This window comes from Thermobia domestica, chromosome 16 (assembly GCF_964235325.1).
Source record: "Thermobia domestica chromosome 16, izTheDome1.hap1.1, whole genome shotgun sequence".
Classification (NCBI taxonomy): Eukaryota; Metazoa; Arthropoda; class Insecta; order Zygentoma; family Lepismatidae; genus Thermobia; species Thermobia domestica.
In genome coordinates, this window is record NC_137469.1 from 187,291,309 (window position 1) to 187,314,046 (window position 22,738).

At 34.8% G+C, this 22,738-nt stretch overlaps 1 protein-coding gene across 1 annotated transcript in view; it reads right to left on the reverse strand.

Annotated features, from left to right (window-relative positions):
- Positions 1-21,761, reverse strand: part of LOC145673568 (uncharacterized) — a 97,691-nt gene extending 75,930 nt beyond the window's left edge. The window contains exons 1-2 of the mRNA XM_081743405.1: positions 21,532-21,761; positions 4,316-4,845 (exon numbers count right to left, since the gene is read on the reverse strand). Coding sequence (XP_081599531.1) covers positions 4,316-4,770 — 455 coding nt within the window. The 5' untranslated portion in view covers positions 4,771-4,845; positions 21,532-21,761. The remainder of the gene's footprint in view (positions 1-4,315; positions 4,846-21,531) is intronic.
- Between the last annotated feature and the right edge of the window lie 977 nt (positions 21,762-22,738).

Consider the following 22,738-nt stretch of genomic DNA (forward strand, 5'->3'; position numbering starts at 1 on the left):
TATTTGTTTCTATAATACCACATTATATCACAAAAAAAGTATTCATATACACAACAGATAATGCTCACCACAAACGAACAATATTTTGACGTAAACAGTCGCTTTAATAATGATTTGATAACGTCACTGATTTTAATTATTGATAGTGTTCAACATAAAACTGAGATTGACAACTACTCAAAAGAAATAAGATATATAAAACAAGGAAATATACAAAATACTAATAATACATGCAATAGGATTTCCCTACTAGATTTCTAAAAGTCTTTTCAGAATAAATGAAAGTTCAGACGACAGTAGCAAATTATGTTATTTCATAAGTCCAGAAAGAATTGTTTTAGAGAAACTTGATCTCTTATTTATTTTTATACTTATTATTTATTTATTATTTTTAATTATTTCCTTTTTACGGATGCACTAAACTATTATATTATACTTCCCACTTTGATATAATTGTTTCTATCTTCAGTTCTGTGTTTGCCTGAACAGACGATTCCTTAGTGTAATACTGCTTTACATACAAAGAGACTAACTAAATGACACTTGATGGTCGCGACTGGCAAACTTTTATTTAAATTGAATTCAACTTATTACTGATATTTCAAACATTCTTCACAGAGAAATATGTTAGCTAGCACAGTTTTCAGAAATGATACACTTATGTAACGATGTTATATCACTACTGTGGTTGTTAGATATTTTTATAGCTATAATTTGAAGTAATATTCCGCTATTATATAGGCCTATATCAAATATAGATTGAATTTCTTTCAAGCGCTTTTTGTGGATATATGTTTCAAACTTGAGCTTAAGACTAAAAGAATTCAATGCAAAGTAATGCGTTCATATTGTGCGCTCATTATATACATGACGTTTTATATTTACTAATCCTCCAGAGTGTATACAAGTTATTAACTTTTACTAATATTGACTGGCGCAAGAAACTTAATTATTTACTTTTTGTAGCACTGATATGCAGTATCCAATAAAGTAGGTTAGGTTATGAGTGAAGTATTTGAAATGAATATTATTATATCGGCTTACATAAATAATGTATCAATATTGTAGATTTACTTTTTATATGCGCATATGCTTCTACGGTTATATCAAAAGAATTCTATAAGATTACGAGTGCAAAGCATGCTTTAGTGTGTCGTATACAGTATACACATATCACTTATTTTAATTCTTTTCGTTGACATTAGTACATGACATGCGATGTTTACTTGCAGTGTTTTACTTCTTCACGAACACGGCTTACTTGTTATTTTCGAGCACATTCAGTTTTCTTACCTTTACCGGCAGGTTACAACAAAACAAGTCCTTAAACGCTTCTTATTTATTAATTCACTTAAAATCTTCATCGCTACATTCTTCTTTTATTATTCTCCTTCAACCTGCCCACTTGCTGTCGATTCACAATGCTGCTCCCTGATCATGTGTTGTCAATGTTGCCAGTCTAGTTTAGACAGCTAAGGTAGAGATCAGAAGGTTATTGAGCGGAGCGCTCAGTCACACCGCTCGAAGTGAGCGAAACGCAAAACTCGCGAAAACAACGGGTGCACAAATGCTGATGTAGTAGCGTGTCCTGTCACATTAATACATATCAGCTTAATACATATCGCATTCACTAAGGTACAGTTATACTGAATTAGTTCATCTGGTTATTCTCGTTTGGCTCTTGAGCTCCCACGTAGATGGCGTACGGCCATTGGTGTCAGAGGTTTGAGATCTAGTGCCGGTCGTATATTATATGGTTCTGATAACAGGTTAAGCTGTAGGTACAAGTGTCAAACACCCTCGCTGCTCAACCGGACGCTAGACTCGAATCTAATCCAACACAGTCTTCGTTGGACTCATTCATTGCGTTTACAGAAGGACAGTTTCTCTCAGTTAATCACACATGTTGGTATATTGTCTCATTACGCGCATGCGCAACAGATATTGAAACGAGTTTTACTAACATTATCAGATTTGTTTTGCGCATGTATTAAACATACTAATATCGGAAAAGTATTTTTGACTTAATCCGAAACAGACGAAGAATTCTTTAAACATGCAAGTGCTTCTGAAATGTCCAGAACAGAAGTGTCCTTAGTAGTACTTTAAAATGATGTACTTTTGCCTTTTGTGTGAAAGATGCTGTGTAATTACCGGCAAAAACCGTGTTTTTATTGAAAAAAACAAAAAAGCAGATTTTTGCTTTAAACTTTTTTTTTTTTTTTGTTTAAACCAGGTTTTTTGGTTTAAATAATTTCCTTTATGTATTTACATCACATACAGACAGAAATAACTTTGTGTCACCTTGGTGTTACCTTACAACAACCGGATAATGCTGGAAGGAGTCACAAACTTGGAGCGGAATCCAAACTGCTTCTCAGCTTACATCTGAGAGAAATTGTTCCTCCATTTGAACTCGAAACCGAGAATATTCGGCCACAAATGCGATATATCTGGCGACTCACTCACGAAGGACTCCTGATAAAAATACGTTGTACTGATCTTAACATACTTGTCAATATAATTGTCAAGAGTCATTTCACAAATACAAAAAATAAACAATTGCACAAGTGAAACCATTATACAGAATTACATATTGACAATTTCAAAGTACTAAAGAGTACAGAAGGACTAATTTAGTCGAAGTTAGTACACTACGACTTTTATTAGTCAAAGATAATGAAACACGACTTAATTTGCATATCAGTAAGAAGAGTGAATAAAGATACGAATTATTTGAGTCCACTTTGTTTCTGATCTATTTACACATAAATAGATAAAAAAAATACTTCCGATTTCAATAAATGCCTCTCGTGGGGTTTGTATGGTCCTCTTCCCCAAAAGTACGGCATTTCGAGGTATTTTATCAATAGTAAATATTATTTAAACGAAACAATATTTAGAATTTTCCTTTGATTGCAGTTGCATAACAGAAACAATAAACTACAAAAATCACAAAAGAAACATTCTTAAACCTATATAGAAAATAAGGTTTCTTTGACTAATGAATGGGAAATTTAGGTCTGAATATACGAATAATGTACGGGAATGAAACGTTATAACCCACAAATGTGTATCATCAAGACTTTACAAACACTTAAACTTTTACGAACATTTTTCGTTTTTTGGTTTAAACCACTTGGTTTTTTTTTTTTTTAAAAAAAAAAAGCAGCTGGTTTAAACCAAGGTTTAAAAAACCTTGGTTTAAACCAGCCAACTCTAGTAATTACTATCAGTAAAAGTGGGGAATCAAGTTGGAGAATTACAAATGAAACAGCAACGAAGATAAATTTGAAAGACATCTAATAGCTTATGTTCCACCATACATTCACACTTTAGCTTTATTACTGAAGAAGTGTGCAAACTTACTGATGAACTATAATGCCATTTTCTGTTGGTTTGGTTTGTTTGTGTGACGTAAATGTTGGTCAAATGACGGGGAACACGGTGAGTTTCTTACACAGAGATGTTTCCAATTATTTTGTCTTACTTGTTACTGTACGCAACATTGTCGCATTGTCAACAACATTGTCGCACCCAGTTCCACAAACTCAGTCATATATTTTAAGGTTTTTTTTTTTTTTTCAGAATTGGGGATCAAAATCACCCCATTTACCTTGAACTTCCTATCTAACAAGACAAAATGTTTTTCCTTACTTTCGTTTGATTGGTTAGTGTTCAGTAACTAAGAATTGTGATACTTATGAAGTGAGAAGTTTCGTGCTTCAGCTCAAATATTTGGCCTCAAGAAATTTCAATCATTTTTCTGGCGGCATGAAAAGAAATTGATCTAATAACAAACATGGTAAGTAAATGGTAACGAGTCCAGTCCAGTAACATCACAAATATCGGTGTAAAAACATTACTGCTACAAAAATCGGTGCAAACTCATATGATGAGACCCGCCATCATATGGTGCCCAACCTCCTATTGCACTTAGTATTTCGGAATACTTTTATTAAGTAGTCTTTGGACTTGGCAGCTGTTTATATCTCGTTTAAATTAATGCTGAGCGATCGTTTTACGTGCAAGCACCCGTTTATAAAAAGAATCGCTCTTGACATTACTCAAAAGCTTGTGAGTATAATCCGAACACTCAAGGTTGGAGCAAGGAGAAGGTTGATATTAATTTACCGCTACGTTAGAATACTTACTTCATGGCTACTCATTAGGTTGTTTTCCTTTATGTGTTCAAATATTTGCAATACCAATAACTCAGTTTAAGGTAAACGATAAACTTCTATTTACCCTATTATTGCAGCTGTTGAAAAAATATTTATACAAGATATTTTTGAAAAAAAAAAATTATACGTACCTTAGGGTCTGAGCATTGCTACCTGCTTCTCGATTATTTCCTTGAACGTCCTTTTCGTTATCCTTTTCACCTCCAATGGTGGCAGACTCTTCCGTATAGTGTGTACGATCGGCGGATTTTGTTTTGATATTATTATGAAAACGTTTGGCATTTAATTCAGCAGTTGAGAAAGGCTTGACCCAACATATTGCTCTTGAAGTTAGTTTCCAATCTGATACTGTTTCATCGACATTAGTTTCTGATGCGATGTTCTCTCCTTCCGTCGTTCTCTCTTCTTCCTTACAATCTGGACGTATTTTTAGAGGATCTTTAAGATCATTAGTGCTACTAGTACACAGTTTATAATTACATTCTTCAGATGACTCGATCTCTGCTTTCATTTCGACTTTAACAGGAACATTTTCTGTCTTGATTTCAACTTTATTACAAGCAAGGTCAAAATAATGTAAAGCCATTTCGCTAACAGAAAAAGTGTTCAAATTAGAAATTTGAAACCTTCAGCATTTCATGTTCAAGCGAAGCAAACAAACCTGAAAGCAATAACAAAACTATAATTCGTTTTAACTAAATTTTTAAGCTGACCTGGGGAAGAAAATTGTTAAGTGCAACTTCTTGTGAAACTGAGTTAGTGGGTGAAATGGTTTGGCATTAGACAGGGAACGTAAAAGATATTGAAACCAGTATTTTAAATATCGAAATTTTGCTACTTGTGATAATACAGAACCATACCGAAATATCGAAATATTCATACTGTAAACACATCCATGCAATATATTACAGAATTGCCATTTTGATATACCTAAGTACATTTTATCAAAGTACGATTCTTCGTTTTTTGTTCTTAAATAGTTACAAGTTCACAACGTACGATCAATGTTGCATAAGGAGAGAAAGCGCAAAACTAAGTTTTCCTCTGCTACATTACTAATTTTAATTTCATAAATAAAATGTAATAAGTAATGTTATAGGAATTTTTTACTTAAAAAGGGATAACATTTCCAAGGCGGAGTGCAATATTTTAAAGAAAAATTTACTCGTTCTTCCCAGCTTTTCGTCTTTACTTAAATACATGTAGCGCAAGCAATTTCTAGTTAAATTTATTTTGTGGTCGTTGCTGCGTATTTTCATTTGCTGGTCTTGCTTTTATAGCTTAGTTGTATTGATGTTTAGCGTCCATTTTAGTACGAATGTTATATACAACAAGGACCTACTGGCTAACGTTGGAAATGAACCGATCTCTCACACACACGGCGCTCAGGCTAACCACAGAGCAGCTAGAGAGTTATATAAGAAAGTAATGGGGAATATACCTACTTAATGTTTGATAGAGCAGCGCATATGTACCTTAAACTTAAGAATGATCAAACGTATCACTAGCAACATACGGTATATTTGACTGAAATATTTTATTATGAGATATCCGCTCTCATGGTATTTTTGTTTTGCGGTATAATGATGTTTTTCGATATTTAAAAGATGAAAATCATATCACAATATTTTAACTGTGAACAGTTTTATCGGCATATATGTTAACGACAAATTAATTTCTTTTGTAAATTAAGGTAAAATAAAAGGGTGAGAGAAGTAATTTGTCTTTTTGTTTAACCAATTTTTAAAATTAAACGCCTTCTCATATTATGCCACTTTCTCAGATCTTAAATGGTTATTTTTTTTAATTAATAGCAGAAAAAATATTTTTTTTTTTTTTTACTTTAGAAATTAACAATAGTGTATAATTTTCTCCTTCTTTTATAAATATTGGCTTGACTCAAACGTGACTATAGGTATTTATATCATAGTTGCCAAACAATCTCCTCCTAAACTGTCAAAGGAGTTTCTTCTACGACACCGAATCTCTTTTCTTGGGATTCCCCCTTACAGAATTACGAAATTCTCTCGGATTATTTTACCGATAGAACTCAAATAGGTTAACCAGTGCTTTCGTAGTAATACTTTTACTCTCCGAAATGAAATCATCTGAACCCATCTCTGCTACAGTTAATTAAACGAACCATGTATTAATACTTTGGGTGCTAACCACATGTACATACAGAGTAGCCAACTTACGGAGACTGTGATAAACTATAAAGACGTGCTTCAAATCAAAAATTATTTTGTTTTACTTCATACTTGTACGAAGTTAGGAATATTGGATTATACCCTGAGATACATAAACCAAATTTAGTTACTAGACGATGTGCAAATGTATTTGTGTTCGTTATTTTTCATACATTAAATCTAAGGCACAAGTCATTAAATTAGAAACACAAAAGTAAAAGAAAAAGTAATGATGTAAATTACATACTCTAGGTTAACAATGATGCTTTACATTCTGTATCATTATTATACCTTATTTTTTGCATGATATTATTAAAAATAAAGCTTCAATAAATAATTATTATTTGCAGTGTATGTAGAAATCTTAGCATATATATCTAACGCTAAAAACAAGTGACGATACTATTTTTGTATATATAATGTGAAATTTTATGCAGTTAGCAATTCATGTATCCCTCTACCGACTAAAAGAATTGATGTTACATATATATATTAATTTAGCAACAGGGTACTGAGTATTTATATGTTTGGGAAGTTTGTTCTCAAGTATAATACCCTCGTATTTACACCCTTTTTCATATAATATAGTTGTTTGTTCTTTACAGATTTTTTTGATTGTTTCTTGTATCATGATTACGTTCTTCTTCGATCCGATGTCTAAGTGTCTCTTTACAAGTATCAGTAAATTTAAGATATACAAACAGGGTAGTGGAAGTATAAGAAGTTTTTTTTTTTTTTTTTTTAATTTAAATATTGGCTTGCAGCGATCTTTTGCTTTAGTATTTGCCATAATTCTTATTATTCTTTTCTATATTGCAAAAAAATATTTTGGCTTTGTGCGCATTTCCCTAAAATATAATGCTATATGTTTAACTCGATTTGAATAATCCAAAGTAAATTGTTTTTAAAGCAGAATGTTTTAATACGGTCTTAACTACTTTCATTGAAAAATAAATCTGGTTTATTTTTACTAACCTTAATTATATGCACATCCCAGGAGAGATTTTTACCTATCCACATTACTAAAAATCCGGTTGAATTAACATAGTCCCAATGCACAGTCGACCGCATGTGAGTCCCCTAGACGAATCGTACCTGTGGGATACCTCAACCTTCTCCTTGACAGTGCAATATATAAAGCTTCCAAGTGATCCCTTAGCTACGGTTAACACTGAGGGCTGGTTGATGTAGCCACATATTGGGCGAGGCTAAAATGTTGTCATGAAAAAGGTGAAAGAATATTACGAAGCTAAACTTTACTGTGATAATGCATTAGCATCGAAAGTAACAACTGCATAGATAATATGTATGCCGTATCCAGAAAACGGATTAATTATTTGGAAATATGTTTTTGAAATATAAAAACGTGGGGGAGAAATAAACGGTGTAGATTAGGAATACAGTTCTTTTTTCTTTTATATTTCAGGTAAATTCGGTTAAATCGTAAAAAGTAATAAGAAAGATATCTAAGTACTAAACCTGTGAACCTGTAGCTCTTCAATAGAAATCCCAGCAGAAATAAATTTTATGTACTGAGCATTTTTTTTTTTTTTCAAAATCAGCTCTAGTATTTTGAGAATGTATTTTCTAAACAATTTCCCAATAAGCTTAACCTTGGGACGGCATAAAAGATATGATTCTAAATACAATATTTTGTTGGGAAAATTCCTGGAAACAGCGTGATCCTTCACATCTACTTTTTCCTAGAATGCCATCAACCAGGTGCGTAGTTAGCTACATACAGTGAAAGCCAAACGTCTCAAAACCACGCATCAAACATTGCAAGCTGCTCACTGCAAGTTATTTTTGCATTTATTACGGTATATGCCAATGTGAAGCTTAGGGTTATAGTCGTGGAGCGTCCGCAGGGAACACGCGAATTTAGGATGGTGTGCATACGCGTAAGAGAATAAGTACGAAAAATACGCATTATGTCTATTGTGCTGGAAAAATATCTTGCGCTGTGGTGAAAGGGAAGACTAGGTGTGGTATATTTATAGCAGGTGTTCCCTACAAAGTAGCTTTGCATAATATTATAATAATTATGATCACACCTTTCAACGCTACAATCAGATTACTTACATGAATAACGAATGTACTTTGAGCAATTGCAGTGCAAAGGAGGAGATTAATGTTTACCACACTTGTCATTCTTTATACATACACCAGTAACCAGGCAGCTTAAGCGGACCAAACCACGCGCGATCCCTCGAATTGTGGCCTGCCAGGAATCGGAATAAAAACCAACTAAGATTCTGTTGACCAATAAGCAGATTCCTGCGCGGTTTTTAGCACTTTTTGTATTTAAAACATATAAGTTTGACAACATATCACAAATGTATACGAAGGTGGTAAACAGGTAAGAAACTAAGACTGCACAAGACGTTAGAAAGTCATAGGTGGATAAACGGATATTAGAATAACATTTTCACGATGATATATGTACAACTGTGTAATAAATTTTCTCTATCAGTGAGGATTAGAGAAACTTGTTTACTGGTGGTTGGAGATTTAATATTCTGGACATGAAATATATTAGTAACGAAAATACTGGGGATCCACACTGAGCACAGTAGGATATATGATCCCGAGGAAATTTGGGGGAAAATTTCGCCCGGCCGCCATGGCTCTTGGGGAGAACCCCCCTTAGCCGACCCCTGATATAACCATTGGCCTTCGTAATTCTTATCGACAATTTAATCGCTAATCGAAAATTTAATTTAAGATATACTACCAATATTGTAACACAAAGCACCACTCGCTTATTTATTTTTTTTTAGATAGGATATATTAGTTCAGTTTTCAATCTAGTACTCAATATTTCCACTAGCGGAAGTGAAATATACTACAATCTTCTTTCCAGGATCGGTATATAATTTTAAATTGACTGCCATCAAAATATGCCGATTCAAAAAACTCATTAACATTCAAATATTTGCTTTGCACAAAGCATATGCATTTATGCAACAGGAGCTGCTAGCAAAGGATACATTGAAACATGCGAAGCCATCCGGTGAACTTACGGGGAAGTTGTGGGCTTGTTTAACCCTGCATGAGAACTCTGCAAAACAAATTATCAATTGTCCAATACGTAGCCCTTAGGAAGTTCGCAAAATAACTATGCATACGGCCTATAGTCTATTTCGTTCTTTTCAATCAAAATATTCACATGCTGTGCACAATTGTTCCGCACGCAAGTGGTGGAAGTTTACTGTGTCTTCTCAATGTTTATTTTAGACTTTTTTTCTTGAATCCAATGAGATAATTTAGAAAGAATTACATTTGCACTACCTTCAACATCCTCATTTGCTCTCTCTTTTATTATAACATTAGCATCATCTATATACAGAAATAGCTCTGCTGGAGCAATATTACTTGGTAGGTCGTTAATATTTATCAAAAATACCTGCCCTAGTAAAGATAATTGTGGCACTCCACATGATATTCCTTGTTTCTCGTATATTTGGTCTGTAGTTTGGTTTGTCTCCCTCTGTTACTGGATGTAATTTCTACTACTTGCTACCTGTTTTCGAACTACGATTTAGGGTCATATGCATAGCTATTTTGCGGGCTACTTACGGTCATGTACGGCATGCTTGATAATATGCGTTGCAGAGTTTTCCCACAAGCTCCAACTAGTCCGCAACATCCTCGTAAGTCAAGCGGATGGCAGCGAGAGCTTCAAAGTACTTCTTGCTAGCAGGTTACAGTGTGTTTTCCTATAGAAGATGGATGTGCTTGGTGTAAAAGATACATTTTATAATAATTTTGAAGATTTTATTGACTTCTCTGAACAAGCGGACGAAATATCTAAAAGATATGTTACGTCGAGAATGTTATATTTCCACTAGTACATCGATTGAGTACAAGACATGAAATGCAACTGCTATATACTCCAATTCCAGAGTACTGATAAATACCAGGTGAGTGTTATGATCATTTTCTAAAAATATTCACAATATTGTGCAGCAATCATGCAGAAACTTACGATCATTGTTAGACCAATATTACTTTTTATCATGAAAATAAGTTTTCAATACCTTTACATTGTACTATATCATTTCTTTTTAGCAGTTAGGTATTTGTAAACTTTAAAGGAAAGATATGTTTGTGAAGTGATTACAATAACATGTCGAATATAAAATATATAAATTAAAAGGAAAATGGATGCCGATAGAAACTATCAGGAATAAAAGGAAAATATCACTTCTAAAATCTGTAACCAAACTGAATAAATTTAGGTAGAAATGCGAGTGGAGATTAAGAATATGGACCCAATTTTGAAAAAGAAGAGTAAAATGTGTTAATTCACAAAGGAAGAGTGACGTTAAGCGTAAATAGGGAACATGTGAGTCATCTCCAGAGACAGAAATAGCATTAAATATGTCGTTGAGTACTATGGAATTATAATATAAATCTAGCTATATTGATCACTTAACATAAGTTGATCCTTGGTTTTCACATTTGTTTACGTTTATGCGCATATCCATCTTCACTGACGTTTGCGTTCCCAAATGTCGCAGCGCTGAGAAGGTCGTTCAAGCTCGCCTTGATCTGATCCGAAGTAGAAGAAATATTAGCTTCTACTTGGCACCTAGCATAGGTTAGTGCGTGCTTTTGCACTTGTCTTTTTTCATATAATAAGTTTGCAAGTATAGAATAAATCCGTGTGCACTTAGTGGGTAGTCGCGAAGAAAATAAAAGAGTAGAAAGTATTCGAAGGTAAGTAGTAAAAGACTCGTAAAAAAGTGGCTGCCCTTGACAGAAGTACAACAGTAAAAATAAAATTCTTATCGGTTTAGATTAAGAGAAGAAAATATACCGAATTTACTAACCACTGTATACTATACATAATCAGAACATTAGGCAAGATTGTTAAGTTGAACTCAAACGATGGAACTGTAATTTTAACCGATGTGACTTTCAAGTGTAATTTTAAGAGTTGACGGCAAACAGCGCCACTCTGTCCTCCTGAGTCCCAAAGGAAGAGTGACTACATTCTTATCATCATCTATCCAGTAGGTTAGGTAATATATCATTATTCAGGCATAGGTAGAAAAGTAAAAATGTGTACTAATATATAAAGGCATTAAAATACAAACTTTTGATAATGTACACTACCGATGTTCGGACCGTTTTCCTAATAAAAAACAATTGACATCTGGCTGATAGTTCGTTCTTGAAACTAGCAAAGAAGTTTGTCACTTAAAAACCGTATGTGAGAACAAGGTATTAAGAATATTTCAAGTAATGCCTTTTTATTAAATTTAATACGTAACCAAGCATATATATGTAAACACGTAAGGAGCTATTTTAAAAGCTAAGGAAAACTGCCCAAACCTAAGGGCAACTAACGTAATCCAATTGATAAGCATTACTGAGCAAAATGTGTAGGCAGTAGCTGTAGACATCGAAATTAAAAATGTTAGTAAGCATACTGACAAAGTAAGTTGTTTGCAATTATCAGGTTCTCTAAAAATAACGAGCCTTTGTAGGTTAGATTTGGGAGTACATCAATTGTGATTAGAAAACATGAAACCACATTTGCACCAGTTTAGTCGACGCCTTTTTGTCATTTCTCCCGTTACACCGTGATCTTGTTGCTACAGAGCTTCTGTAATTCCTGGTAAAAATTGTGACTCATAGTTTCAACAGGCTTCTTTTATAATCTAACTTAACACCGTCCAAGGGGTTCGTCAGATACCGAAACTAACAATAGTCTGAAAGTGACATGTCCGTGATATGCGGTAGATAAATCCGCATGTAGCAAGAAAGTTTTCGGCCAGTTAACACGTGCTTGGCCTTTTGGCTTTCTACGCTTGCTCTCTTAAAGCGTGACTTCAGACGATCTGTCTTTTGCTGTACTTGCGATCAATACTTAGGAAAAAATTCACAGAGCGTCATAACATCAATGGTCGTTCATAGACTATTGTCTTCAAAATAGCATAAAATGCTTGAGTCAAGGTTAAATAGTTCTGAATACAAGGTTGCCCTCACGTAACTTCATTACCGCAATCCAGTTTACAGCATGCTTGCACGCATTCCAGTCAACCCAGATGGAAGCTTGCCGACTTCGAGTGCAAGTTTACAGCAAGCATATTCCAACTTGTCTCTGCTATTAGGGTCATATCTTCTGAACCGAATTCTCTCAGTTTCTGACAGGTTGTCAAGTATGTATCAGGTCTGATGCTGTTAGCTTGGAATATCACAGTTTTTCTGTTTATAAGGTCTGCCTAGCAACAGCAGTTCGTGGAGCAAGATGCCCTTTTAGTTCCACCAAACTCACAATTTAATCTACTGGGGCACAGTGTAGATTATAGAACTTCTGGTCGACTCGACTTCAATCATTCCCGTACTTCGGTATATTTTGTCTACTTTTCAAACCAAGAGATCAACCTCTTCAGAAATGGCTACAATTTGTTAAACTTCAGTAAGATTCTCAGACGGAAATTTAATCGTGTGTATCTCTTTGAATAGGATCATATGCCACCCAAGTGTCGAGTTCCTTTTCTACCCAGATTTTTCCAAATGGTTTAATACTGTCTGTGGATGAATGTTAGGTCATTGGCGATGCCATTACTGGTTACATGCCGATCTTGTCCCGAGACGTTGAGAGACTATCATTCCCTGTCTCTGATGGTCGCTCACCCTAGTAGCATTGGGGACGTCAAAATTTCTAGAACGAAAATCGACAGAACTGTGTTATGGCTGTTTTTTTATAGCATATCTTCTTAACAAACAACAATAATTTCTTCGCAGGCCTTCCGCATTATTTACATCTTAACAGCAATAAAATCGAAAGATGTAGTGCTGATTTGCGGCTTCCTCAGTCATTTTCACGGCATAATCGTATGTCTGAATGCGAGAATTTCAATATGTCTTACATCTACTAGCTTCAGCTGTGGGCTAACGAACGATTCTAAGATTTACACGTTGAGACTCATTATGTGCAAAAGGCTCACTAGTTTTGATAGTGAGGAAACGCTACTATTGCGTCCTAGCACTTGAGATTGCTAATATCAAACTGGTTTATGTCTTCCCTTAATTTTTTTCAATGCATTTTCTACTACTATACCGCTCACTAAAACTTTTCAATGAGCTTCGTCAAACTACAAAATTATCTCGTTTAATATCAGGCTATTGTAGAGAGACATTAGATCAATTCACTTTTTATTACAATTATTTTGGTACTAGGTCACATGGAAAGTTGTTATAAAGCAGAGATTTTCTTCACACTTGAAGTAATTATTCATTCCGGTAGCCACAATGATTATAAAATGTAAAAATAAAAAAAAATGTTATTATGTACTTACAAATATATACATAACCCTTGCATTTCTGTTAGAGATAAACTCTCACTTAAAGGTAAGAAATTAACTTTGATTTTCAATGTACTGAAATCGATTTTGAGGCCACAGGTATAGGTATTAACAGTTTTAAGTTGGTTTTCGTATCACTATACAGATCCCCAAACGGTAACTCAAAAGTCTTTCTAGTTCGACTCGATGAAGTGCTAAACTTTTTGAGTAGCCTTCGTTTCGGAAATTGGTTAAAAGTGGTGATCCTAATTTTGATTTTGACGTAACAACAAAGAACAGTATAGATGAATTAAAAGATCTGATAAGGCAATTTAATTATACTATTACAAATGTGAAGCCAACACGAGGTCTAGCTTGTCTTGATAATATATTTATAAATTTCAATTTATGTCAAACTCCTTGTGATGTATCCTCATTTCAATTTTCTGATAATGACTGTGTATAGATAAAATTGGATAAAGCACTATTAATAAAGGAGGTTGATGCCTTGTCCACAATGTAAAATAGCAATCTCTAGGCTAATCACTGATGGTAAAATATCTGAGTTTAAGAATTCGCTCTGCACACGAATTGGTTTTAACTGCTTTCGAATTACAATACCTCTAAAGAACATTTTGAACGCTTCCTGAACCTATTTCTTTATAACTTTGACATGTTAATTCTACAACGAATTTGCACGGTCAATCATAGCCTACTTAGAAAGCCACATAAAGAAAATAATTCCCACTGTTATACTAGTCAACTATACTCAATGACGAGTGAGGTGATGTTACATTGAAACATATATAACATAGACAAAAATGAAGCGACTACGTCAGCCTATCTGAAAGCTAGGAAAACATATAAGCAAACTGTTAATGAAGCGAGAAAGCAGTATACTGCGGCAAAAATTTAATCGTCTGTTAATAAGTGTAAACAAGCTTGAAATGTAATTAAAACTATAGTTAAGAGTTGTCACGGGCTAAGTTTCGTGACCATTCTATATACTCCTAGGTTCCTGATTCAATTCTCATTAACTTTATTGGAAACAAAATTTTATCATTACTTTGTTTGTTCTACATATGCATTGCTTATAGGAATAACAATCTTAATGTTTGATTGCTATTACCCTTAAAATGTCCAATTTACCTCAAGGAGTGAGTGATTCAAGAAGAGAGGAAATAGAGAGATAACGGTTGGTTGACTAATGCATTCTAGTTTCATCCAAACCTGGAAATTATGTAAACACTTCGTTTTCTTTTTGACGCAAAGACATCGGATGATTAGTCAAGAAAACGCAAACAACAAACAACTCAAGGTTATGTTGCACGACCAGTGCATACGTGACCTAGTTTGAAAAAAAACAGGACATTGGCTCGATATGAATCAAGTAGTGCCACAATTCAGGAAATGTCAGTATGATAATGTCATAAAGTTTGGGATAAGAGTGATGTGAAGCTTCCGATCAAGTGAGATACCATCTCCCGAATATCCGACTCCTCCCTCTCCCTCCTTAGACAATCACTTATTTTGATTGTTGAAGAACACAGATTCCGGATAAGCAATTGTGTATGTCTCTTGTACTATCTTCCTTCCCTCCTCACACTGACACGTGAAGAGGAGACTCATCCTGCATTCTGGAAAAATCCAGAATATCACACCACCACATGCGTCACCAATGACGGAGTCGGGTATAATAAAATGACCAAACTCGTGAAACATAGTGAGATAGTTGAGTGCGATTGAAAGTATAGTGTTCGTCAAGTGTCAACACCTTGCACGAAGCCTACCATCAGTGTTCAGGTAAATATGTTTCTGTTTTAAGTTATTTTTGTTTTCGGCAGGCAGCCTCGGAACAAATTCAATATGGCAAAGTTCTAGTGGAGAACTCTCAACTAAATACATTATCTGTCAAATGTTGGAATAATTTAACTCTTTAATTGATTGCAAACGATTTCAATTAATATCTGTCATTGTAATTTGTAATTTTGATTTTTGCTTTATTCTGTTATTACTTAAACTTAGACAGACAAGATGTCATAATTTGTCAAGGCTTTTAAAATATTGTCTCAGTACTCCTCTAATATATTCTGAGTTTTGCAAACTATGTTTTCTTCTTTCTTTTTTTTTCTTGTTATTTTTATTTTATTTTAATAAATTGTATATTGTTAAATGAAGAAAGAGTTCTTCCTTTATACTAGAACTAAACCCATCCTTTCTAGGATAGCAGTGTAGGGTACAACTAGATGGGTGTATCTTGATCACTATATCCCTAGACAAAATCTAACCTGTAGTATCTCATGTTTCTCTGCCTTCTGGCCGGGAAAACAGAGCCGTGAGATCTTAATCAGGACTACTTTTACCCCCATCCATAAGATTTTAGTAATAATTTCGTGAACTCTGGAGACGAGGTGCACAATAATATTGTCAAGCCTCATGTAACGACAGTCAATCTAATGGAGCAATCTGTAAATCTTGTGCGGGACAATTTTCTGTTCAGAAATATATCTCCCCAAGTAGTTCTCAACATTGTAAATAACATTTAAGTCTTCAAAAAGTATTGATGTTTAAGGATTATCGACTAATGTAATTAAAAACTTATTGACTGTATTGTTCTGCCGCTTACCGATTGCAATAACCAATATCTAAGAAGGGAATCCACCCGTAGTTTTAAAATTATCACGAGTAATGTCTGCCTATAAAAAGGGGCCTGAACATCGACTTATTTCTCTGGAGGCGCTCCTCTGAAAATTTCTTGAAACTGATATATATATATATATACAGTTGCGTTATTATCTTGATAAGCATAACGTAATTTTTGATTCACAGTTTGGTTTCGTAAAGTGTAGATCTACTGTTCGAGCGATCGATTCGTTAGTAAAAAGGTTATTGGAGGCTTTGAAAACAAGAATTTTGTTCAGGCAATATTTGTTGTATGATGAAGAACAGGAAAATTGAAAACTGGTATAAGGAATAGAATGGAGAAGGCTTGAAGTTTTTTGCGGGACAATAGCTTCTGCAAGATAAGCGACAGGATATTGAAAATGAAAGATGGGTTAAGCATTGATTCGTGTGTAAGCCAAGAAATAGCGGATCTACTAATGAATGAATGGGAGAAAACCGTGACGGAAAAGGGTGGTGATAAATTACTAGTGTTTTTTAGATACGTGGATGATTGTTTTGGAGTGTGGAAAGGCACTAGAAGGCAATTCGAGAGGTTTATTAGAGAATTGATTGATGAAAGAAAGGGTATTATTTTGGAGAGGAAATAGAAGAAAATGGTGTGATAAATTCTTACATATGAAAGTAACGAGAACAAGGAAAAGCAATTTTGTAACGTAGTGGTTCCAAAAAGACTGTGCAGCAGGCGTACACTGCAATAAGAGAAGTGATGAGGGAACAAAGCTGAATTTCATTAGGAATATGGATGAGAGGATTAGGATGATAAATATGGAGGAAGATCAAAAGAAGAAGGATAATGAAATGCTACGGGAACCGCTGATTGGGAACGGTTACGGTGACAAGGAAAGGAAATAGAGTAGGAACAGAAGGAAGAAAAGCGAGAGAGAAGAGATAGAAGAGGACAAGGAAAAACGATGGCACGCCATTGAAAGTGGAGGGGTGATCACAGAGAAGATCAGAAGAATTCTGAGGAGAGAAGACATTAAGACTTACAGGACGGGCGGAATGAAGATACTGGATATTAGAAAAAAGATTAGAGTGTCAGCGGATTCGTGTAAAAGCGGGGTTTTATATGAAGTGCCGTCTGGGATGTGCGATATGGTGTACGGAGGGGAAATCAAGAAGAGGATGCAAGAATGTTTAAAGCAACATAAAGGTGATGTTAGATTGAAGAGACACTAATGCTATTTTCAAGCACGTCAGTGAAACCGGCCACGAAGTGAACTGGGAAGGAGAAACGGTAGTGAAGTATGAGTGGAGACAACTGGTTAGGAAGTGGAAAGAAGCAAAGAGGATAAGAAAGGTAGCCAAAAAAGCTAAGAACTGGAACAGTGGTTATAGTACTAATGAAGTGTTGGGTGACATTTGAAAAAGGTAGAACAGAGAAAGAAGAGGGGTAAAATATAAGGACAATATAAGGTTTGTTTGATCTATGTATTCTTTTATATACCTTTTTATTTTGTTACTTATTTACTTATATTTTATGCTTTCATTACTTACTTATGGTTTCCTGCATTTTGTTAATGATTTAAAATGGTCACACGCATTATATGTTTAGATTCTGTTTACTTCTTTATTTCAAGCAAGTGTTTCCAAGGTCTTGTTTTCACGAATTTTATTCATAGGAAGCTGTTGTCGGCTATTATCAGTTCATAGTTTTTTTGTTATGTTGTTACTGGTCAATTCTGCCAGGTAAAAGGCAGTTACGCTCGCACTCGGAGGGTAGGTAGCGTTTTTTTTTCTTTTTTTTAAGTAAATTTTTAATGAGGAGTGATTCCTGATTGGTGGGAAAAAACTAATGATCTCCTTTCTTTATTGTATAAAATAATATTTCTGATTTCAGTTGTAGAGTGTAGTCTGAGGAAGGAAGCGCTATACTTACGAAACCGTTACTTTTTTAGTTTATTTTTGATAATAAATATTCTAGCCTGCCTTGTAAGAAAGGTTTTTTTTCCTTTTAAAAAATATTGCAGAATAGTTCATCTACTGATGCGACAGCAGAAAGGTAATACTGAAGAATTCACACAGAAACACGAACACTATGTACAACGAAACCTTCACAGAAGTAGCAATTGTGAACTGTCAAGAATGAAGGTTCTTTCCATTCTTTTCGTAGGTGGTGTTCTTACCTTTAGGCTTCAACCTAAAACGTGCCAATTTAGGAAGGAACAACAATATTAAGAGAAATTATGTTGCTCACCTGTAAAGATAGAAACGGTTCATTGGTTCCAATTGTAGCTAAAACAAGATTGTAGTGTCCACCTTTAACAAATTAGCAACATATCTTATATATAATTGAGTTTTATGTCCCACGCTTTGCCGGGAAGGCTAAAGGAAACGGTAACAAATTAATAAGTCTTTATCGACCACGTCTTAATAAAGCTGCATACTCACCACCGCTAACGCGCCACTTCTCTATGGACAAACATGTGCTGGTTGATAGCAACTTAATAAAAGTCATATAACAGTTTTAAAGAATTTGAATCAAAATTTATAAAGAAACTGTTGTGTTTATACCTATGGGTTAACAGCTGTTTCACCGGATCAATTTTAGATGGTTTAAAACATGCATTGCAGAATTTAGTTTGGTTTCTGAAGAAGAGTAAATGAATGTCGGACAAACGGAATAGTTGAATTTAAGAAAATACTTGTTGCTTTTAGTTGTTTTTGATGTTGCATGCAGCACTATACGTGGAAGCGGAAGGGACTTGTGTGGAAATGTTGCCTAAATGACAAGATTGTCACATATAATAAATAAGTATTCTCGAGTTGTACAAAAATAAGGAGTGTCTGTTATTGAAATTGTGTGAAAAGCATGCTCTACTAAACACGCGAACGGTCTGCGTAAATATGGAAACGAAATTACGAAACAGAAGAGAAACATCCAACCAAATCTAATCTAACCAAATTTAGTACATTTTCGTACTTTTTCGATGGCATTCAATATCTCATTCAACGCTGTTGAATCCACATAAACCAGGCATTTTATGACATATAAAATGTTTTTCTACTATCCTCGTTTATACGTATACCCACCGCCGCTGACGTAATCAATCCTCATCTGTCGGGACCCCGTGCTGCACTCCTGCTCTGACTCGGTTAGAGGGTATACGTGCTTTTTACTTGGCAACGAGCACAAGTTGGTTCGTGCTTCATGCACTAGACCTAGCTTTTATGTCATACGTCCTTAATTTACTTCAAACAATCATCACTACCAACTGAGCCAAGGTCACAACCTAGCACCTTGGGTGAGAAACTATATAATATCCCTATCTTTTTTTTTTTTTTTTTCGTAAGGTTCAGCGATACAGTTGTAATGCCATAGCTATTGAACTTGAACTCTCCTAAAGTTAACCTGTAACTTAAAATGTAATTTCTTTTATAAAATATGATCCTGGGAATTATTAGCAGACGATTCGTAACAAAAAATTACTGCATATATGATTTGATTATATGGGTGCTCTTATTGTAAATCTTTGTACGTGTTCCTCTCGTAACTTCACTATTATTATTTTTTTTTTTTTATGTTTAAGATCTTATCTCAAAAACAAACTAAAAAATACTGTATTTCTAATTTGCTGCATTTATTATCTTTATTTCCTGGTACAGTTTTTCTCAATAACTTCATGAAAATTTCTTTCCTTTGTTGTATGTGGCATGCATTTTATCATTGTGAGTGCTGCGTGCGATGTTTACACATTATCAGAGAACAACTGAGCTTCGGAGCATAACTTTTTTTTTTCTTTCTTGTCAAAATATTAGGGTTGCTCGACGTGTAGCTACACCAACAAGCTTTCAGTGTTAACCGGTCAACAGTTCACTTTGTTTAGAGCAGTCTTTAATTTGCCCATTTTATGTCGACAACAGAACCCAACGAACTCCTGCTGGGCTTCTAACCCATTCCTACTGCTACCCGTCCTACTACTGCTCCCCTACTCCTACTATTACTTATACTATGGGATACTGGTACCAAGCACTGTTCGGCACAAAGTAAACCCTTACTGGTAACCGTACCTGAGGGATCACCTTGGAAGGTTTGTGCAATGCATAGTCAAAGGGATGGTTGGGGTACCCCACACGTAGAGTTGGTCTAGGTAACCTTTACGAGATTCACTGCCTTAAACCATTTGGAAGTAGGTAAAATGATTCATATTCCATAATTTTAGAGTTTTGAAAAGATCAAGGAAAACACCTACGTATTTCGCCATACTATCTAAACTTCAATGCACAATAAAAAAAAAAAAAAAATTATATTGTTTTTTTCTTAATGCAGAGGTATTTCACAGGTTTCAATGATTTCTGTCAGTTTCTGCATAGTGTACAACAAAACTACCAGCAACAAACTGTTACTTTTGATTGAAGGAAATTAACTGCAAGCGAATGATTGTACTGAAAGGGGCCGATGCGGGAAAATTTCTAGGCTATACAATTACTAGACTCACTTTAGGATAACATTTTTATGCACAAAATTCCATCACACAAGACGCACTTTGCAAAGAAAACTGCTTCTAATTCTTGCATTTTCGAAAAGATTCATTTCTACATTTACTGCGATTCCAATCATGATTCACACACATAAATGAACTACAATACCCTTAATACAACTCACTGTTTCTGTAAACTTGTATTATTTACGTAGGGGTACTTCTCGACCGCTCCACTTAAACCACAGACAAAGGATATATCCTTTGTCTGTGACTTAAACATTCACCCTAGCTCTTCTGACCTAATTGTGTTAATATAGGAAAAGTATTCCGTTTCGATGAAGGCGGACAGAAAAAAATGAAATTGCTGTATTCTTTTTCAAGTCTAAAAAAGGATGGTCTTCATCAACTAAACATTAAGCTACGAAGAAAGCTCAGCACTCGAGTCACTGCTCCTACGGAAGAATATTCGATCTGCAACTCTGTTCCAGTATATTTGCCCTGCCTGACCCAGTAACATAGCCTTCGTGTAAATCTGTTGTGAGTTTAAGTTAGGTTCGCTTGTGTGTTTTGCATTGCTTTTTTTTTTTTTTTTTTTTTTTTTACTGGACCAAATAATAACAATTCCTTCTGGTGGATACCGCAAACTTCATCTATGCCAAGTAGGATGTTGTCGTGTGACCCAGGGAAAATATTCTGGAGAACAATGAGGAGGACCGGTAGGCGAAAAAAATATTTTGCGTGAAACACTAACCTCATTTATAAATACATAGAGATCCACGCTAGCACTTACTGAATATATAATTCATATAAACTCACGATTCAGGTAATAGTTTACAACAGCTACTTCTCATCTCCCGTGCACGTGGATACTTCTTACTGTTGCACTATCTACAGAAGTGATTCTATATCATGTACAAATGGTAATGGAAGACACAACAAACCCAGATCATGTTGTGTTCACACTCCAACATGAAGTGTGAATACAGCGTGATCTGCGTTTGTTATGTGTTGTATTACCACTTGTACATCAAATAGGATCATTTTTGTAGGTAATGCAACAGTAAGCAGTATACACGTGCACGGAACATGTGATACATGTTTTTAAATCCCTCCACACATACTCATACAGTAAGTACAAGGGCACATTATTCTTCCCGTTATAAAAAGAGAGATTCCTGGAAAAACATCTTAAGTACAAGGGCAAATTTCAATAATGCACGCTGTGTTACCTACTTTTTAACATCGTAGATAATCAATGAATAATTCCTAAAAGTATGACGTTTCCCCTCCTTCCCAAACGGGAAGTAGCTGTCGTATACTTCAACCACAAAAAATTGTCTTATATATATCAGAAGGAGGATTTTTGAAATTAAACATTAATCTTCGGCATGTTAATCGTTGCTACCACTATGTCTTGTCTTATGACTATTATCAGTCAAATAGGTAGGTACACCAGCTCACTAGTCATATGTGCTACAATTTCTAAATGGTCAAATGTGTACCACAAACAGAGGATTTATGATTCAAAATCAAAATAGAATAAAATACAGGACACAATCGGGAAGAAATGACACAAGTCAGGAAAAAAGTCAAAGTCAAGGAAAGGTCAAAATCGGGAAAAAACCTCAGACAGGGAAACAGGGCGAAAAGTCAAGATGAACAGGGCAAAAAATTCAGGGTAATTGGGGAGAATAGAATGGAAAAAGAAAGCGTATGAAAAAGAAGGGAATGTATGTATGTGGAAATGTAACAGAAACTGTAAGTGTAGTGTAGGTGGATAACAAGGCCCACTTAACCTTTTTCCTCACGGAGCACCACCAGACATGAAACACCCACTATAACAGCTACAGCCGAACTCCTTCCAGTGTTGCCAACAAGTTCATACATAAAGTCGCTAAATAGGAGATGAAATGACTCCAATTTTGGGTGTAAAGTCGCTAAAAAAATTATCGGGTGGT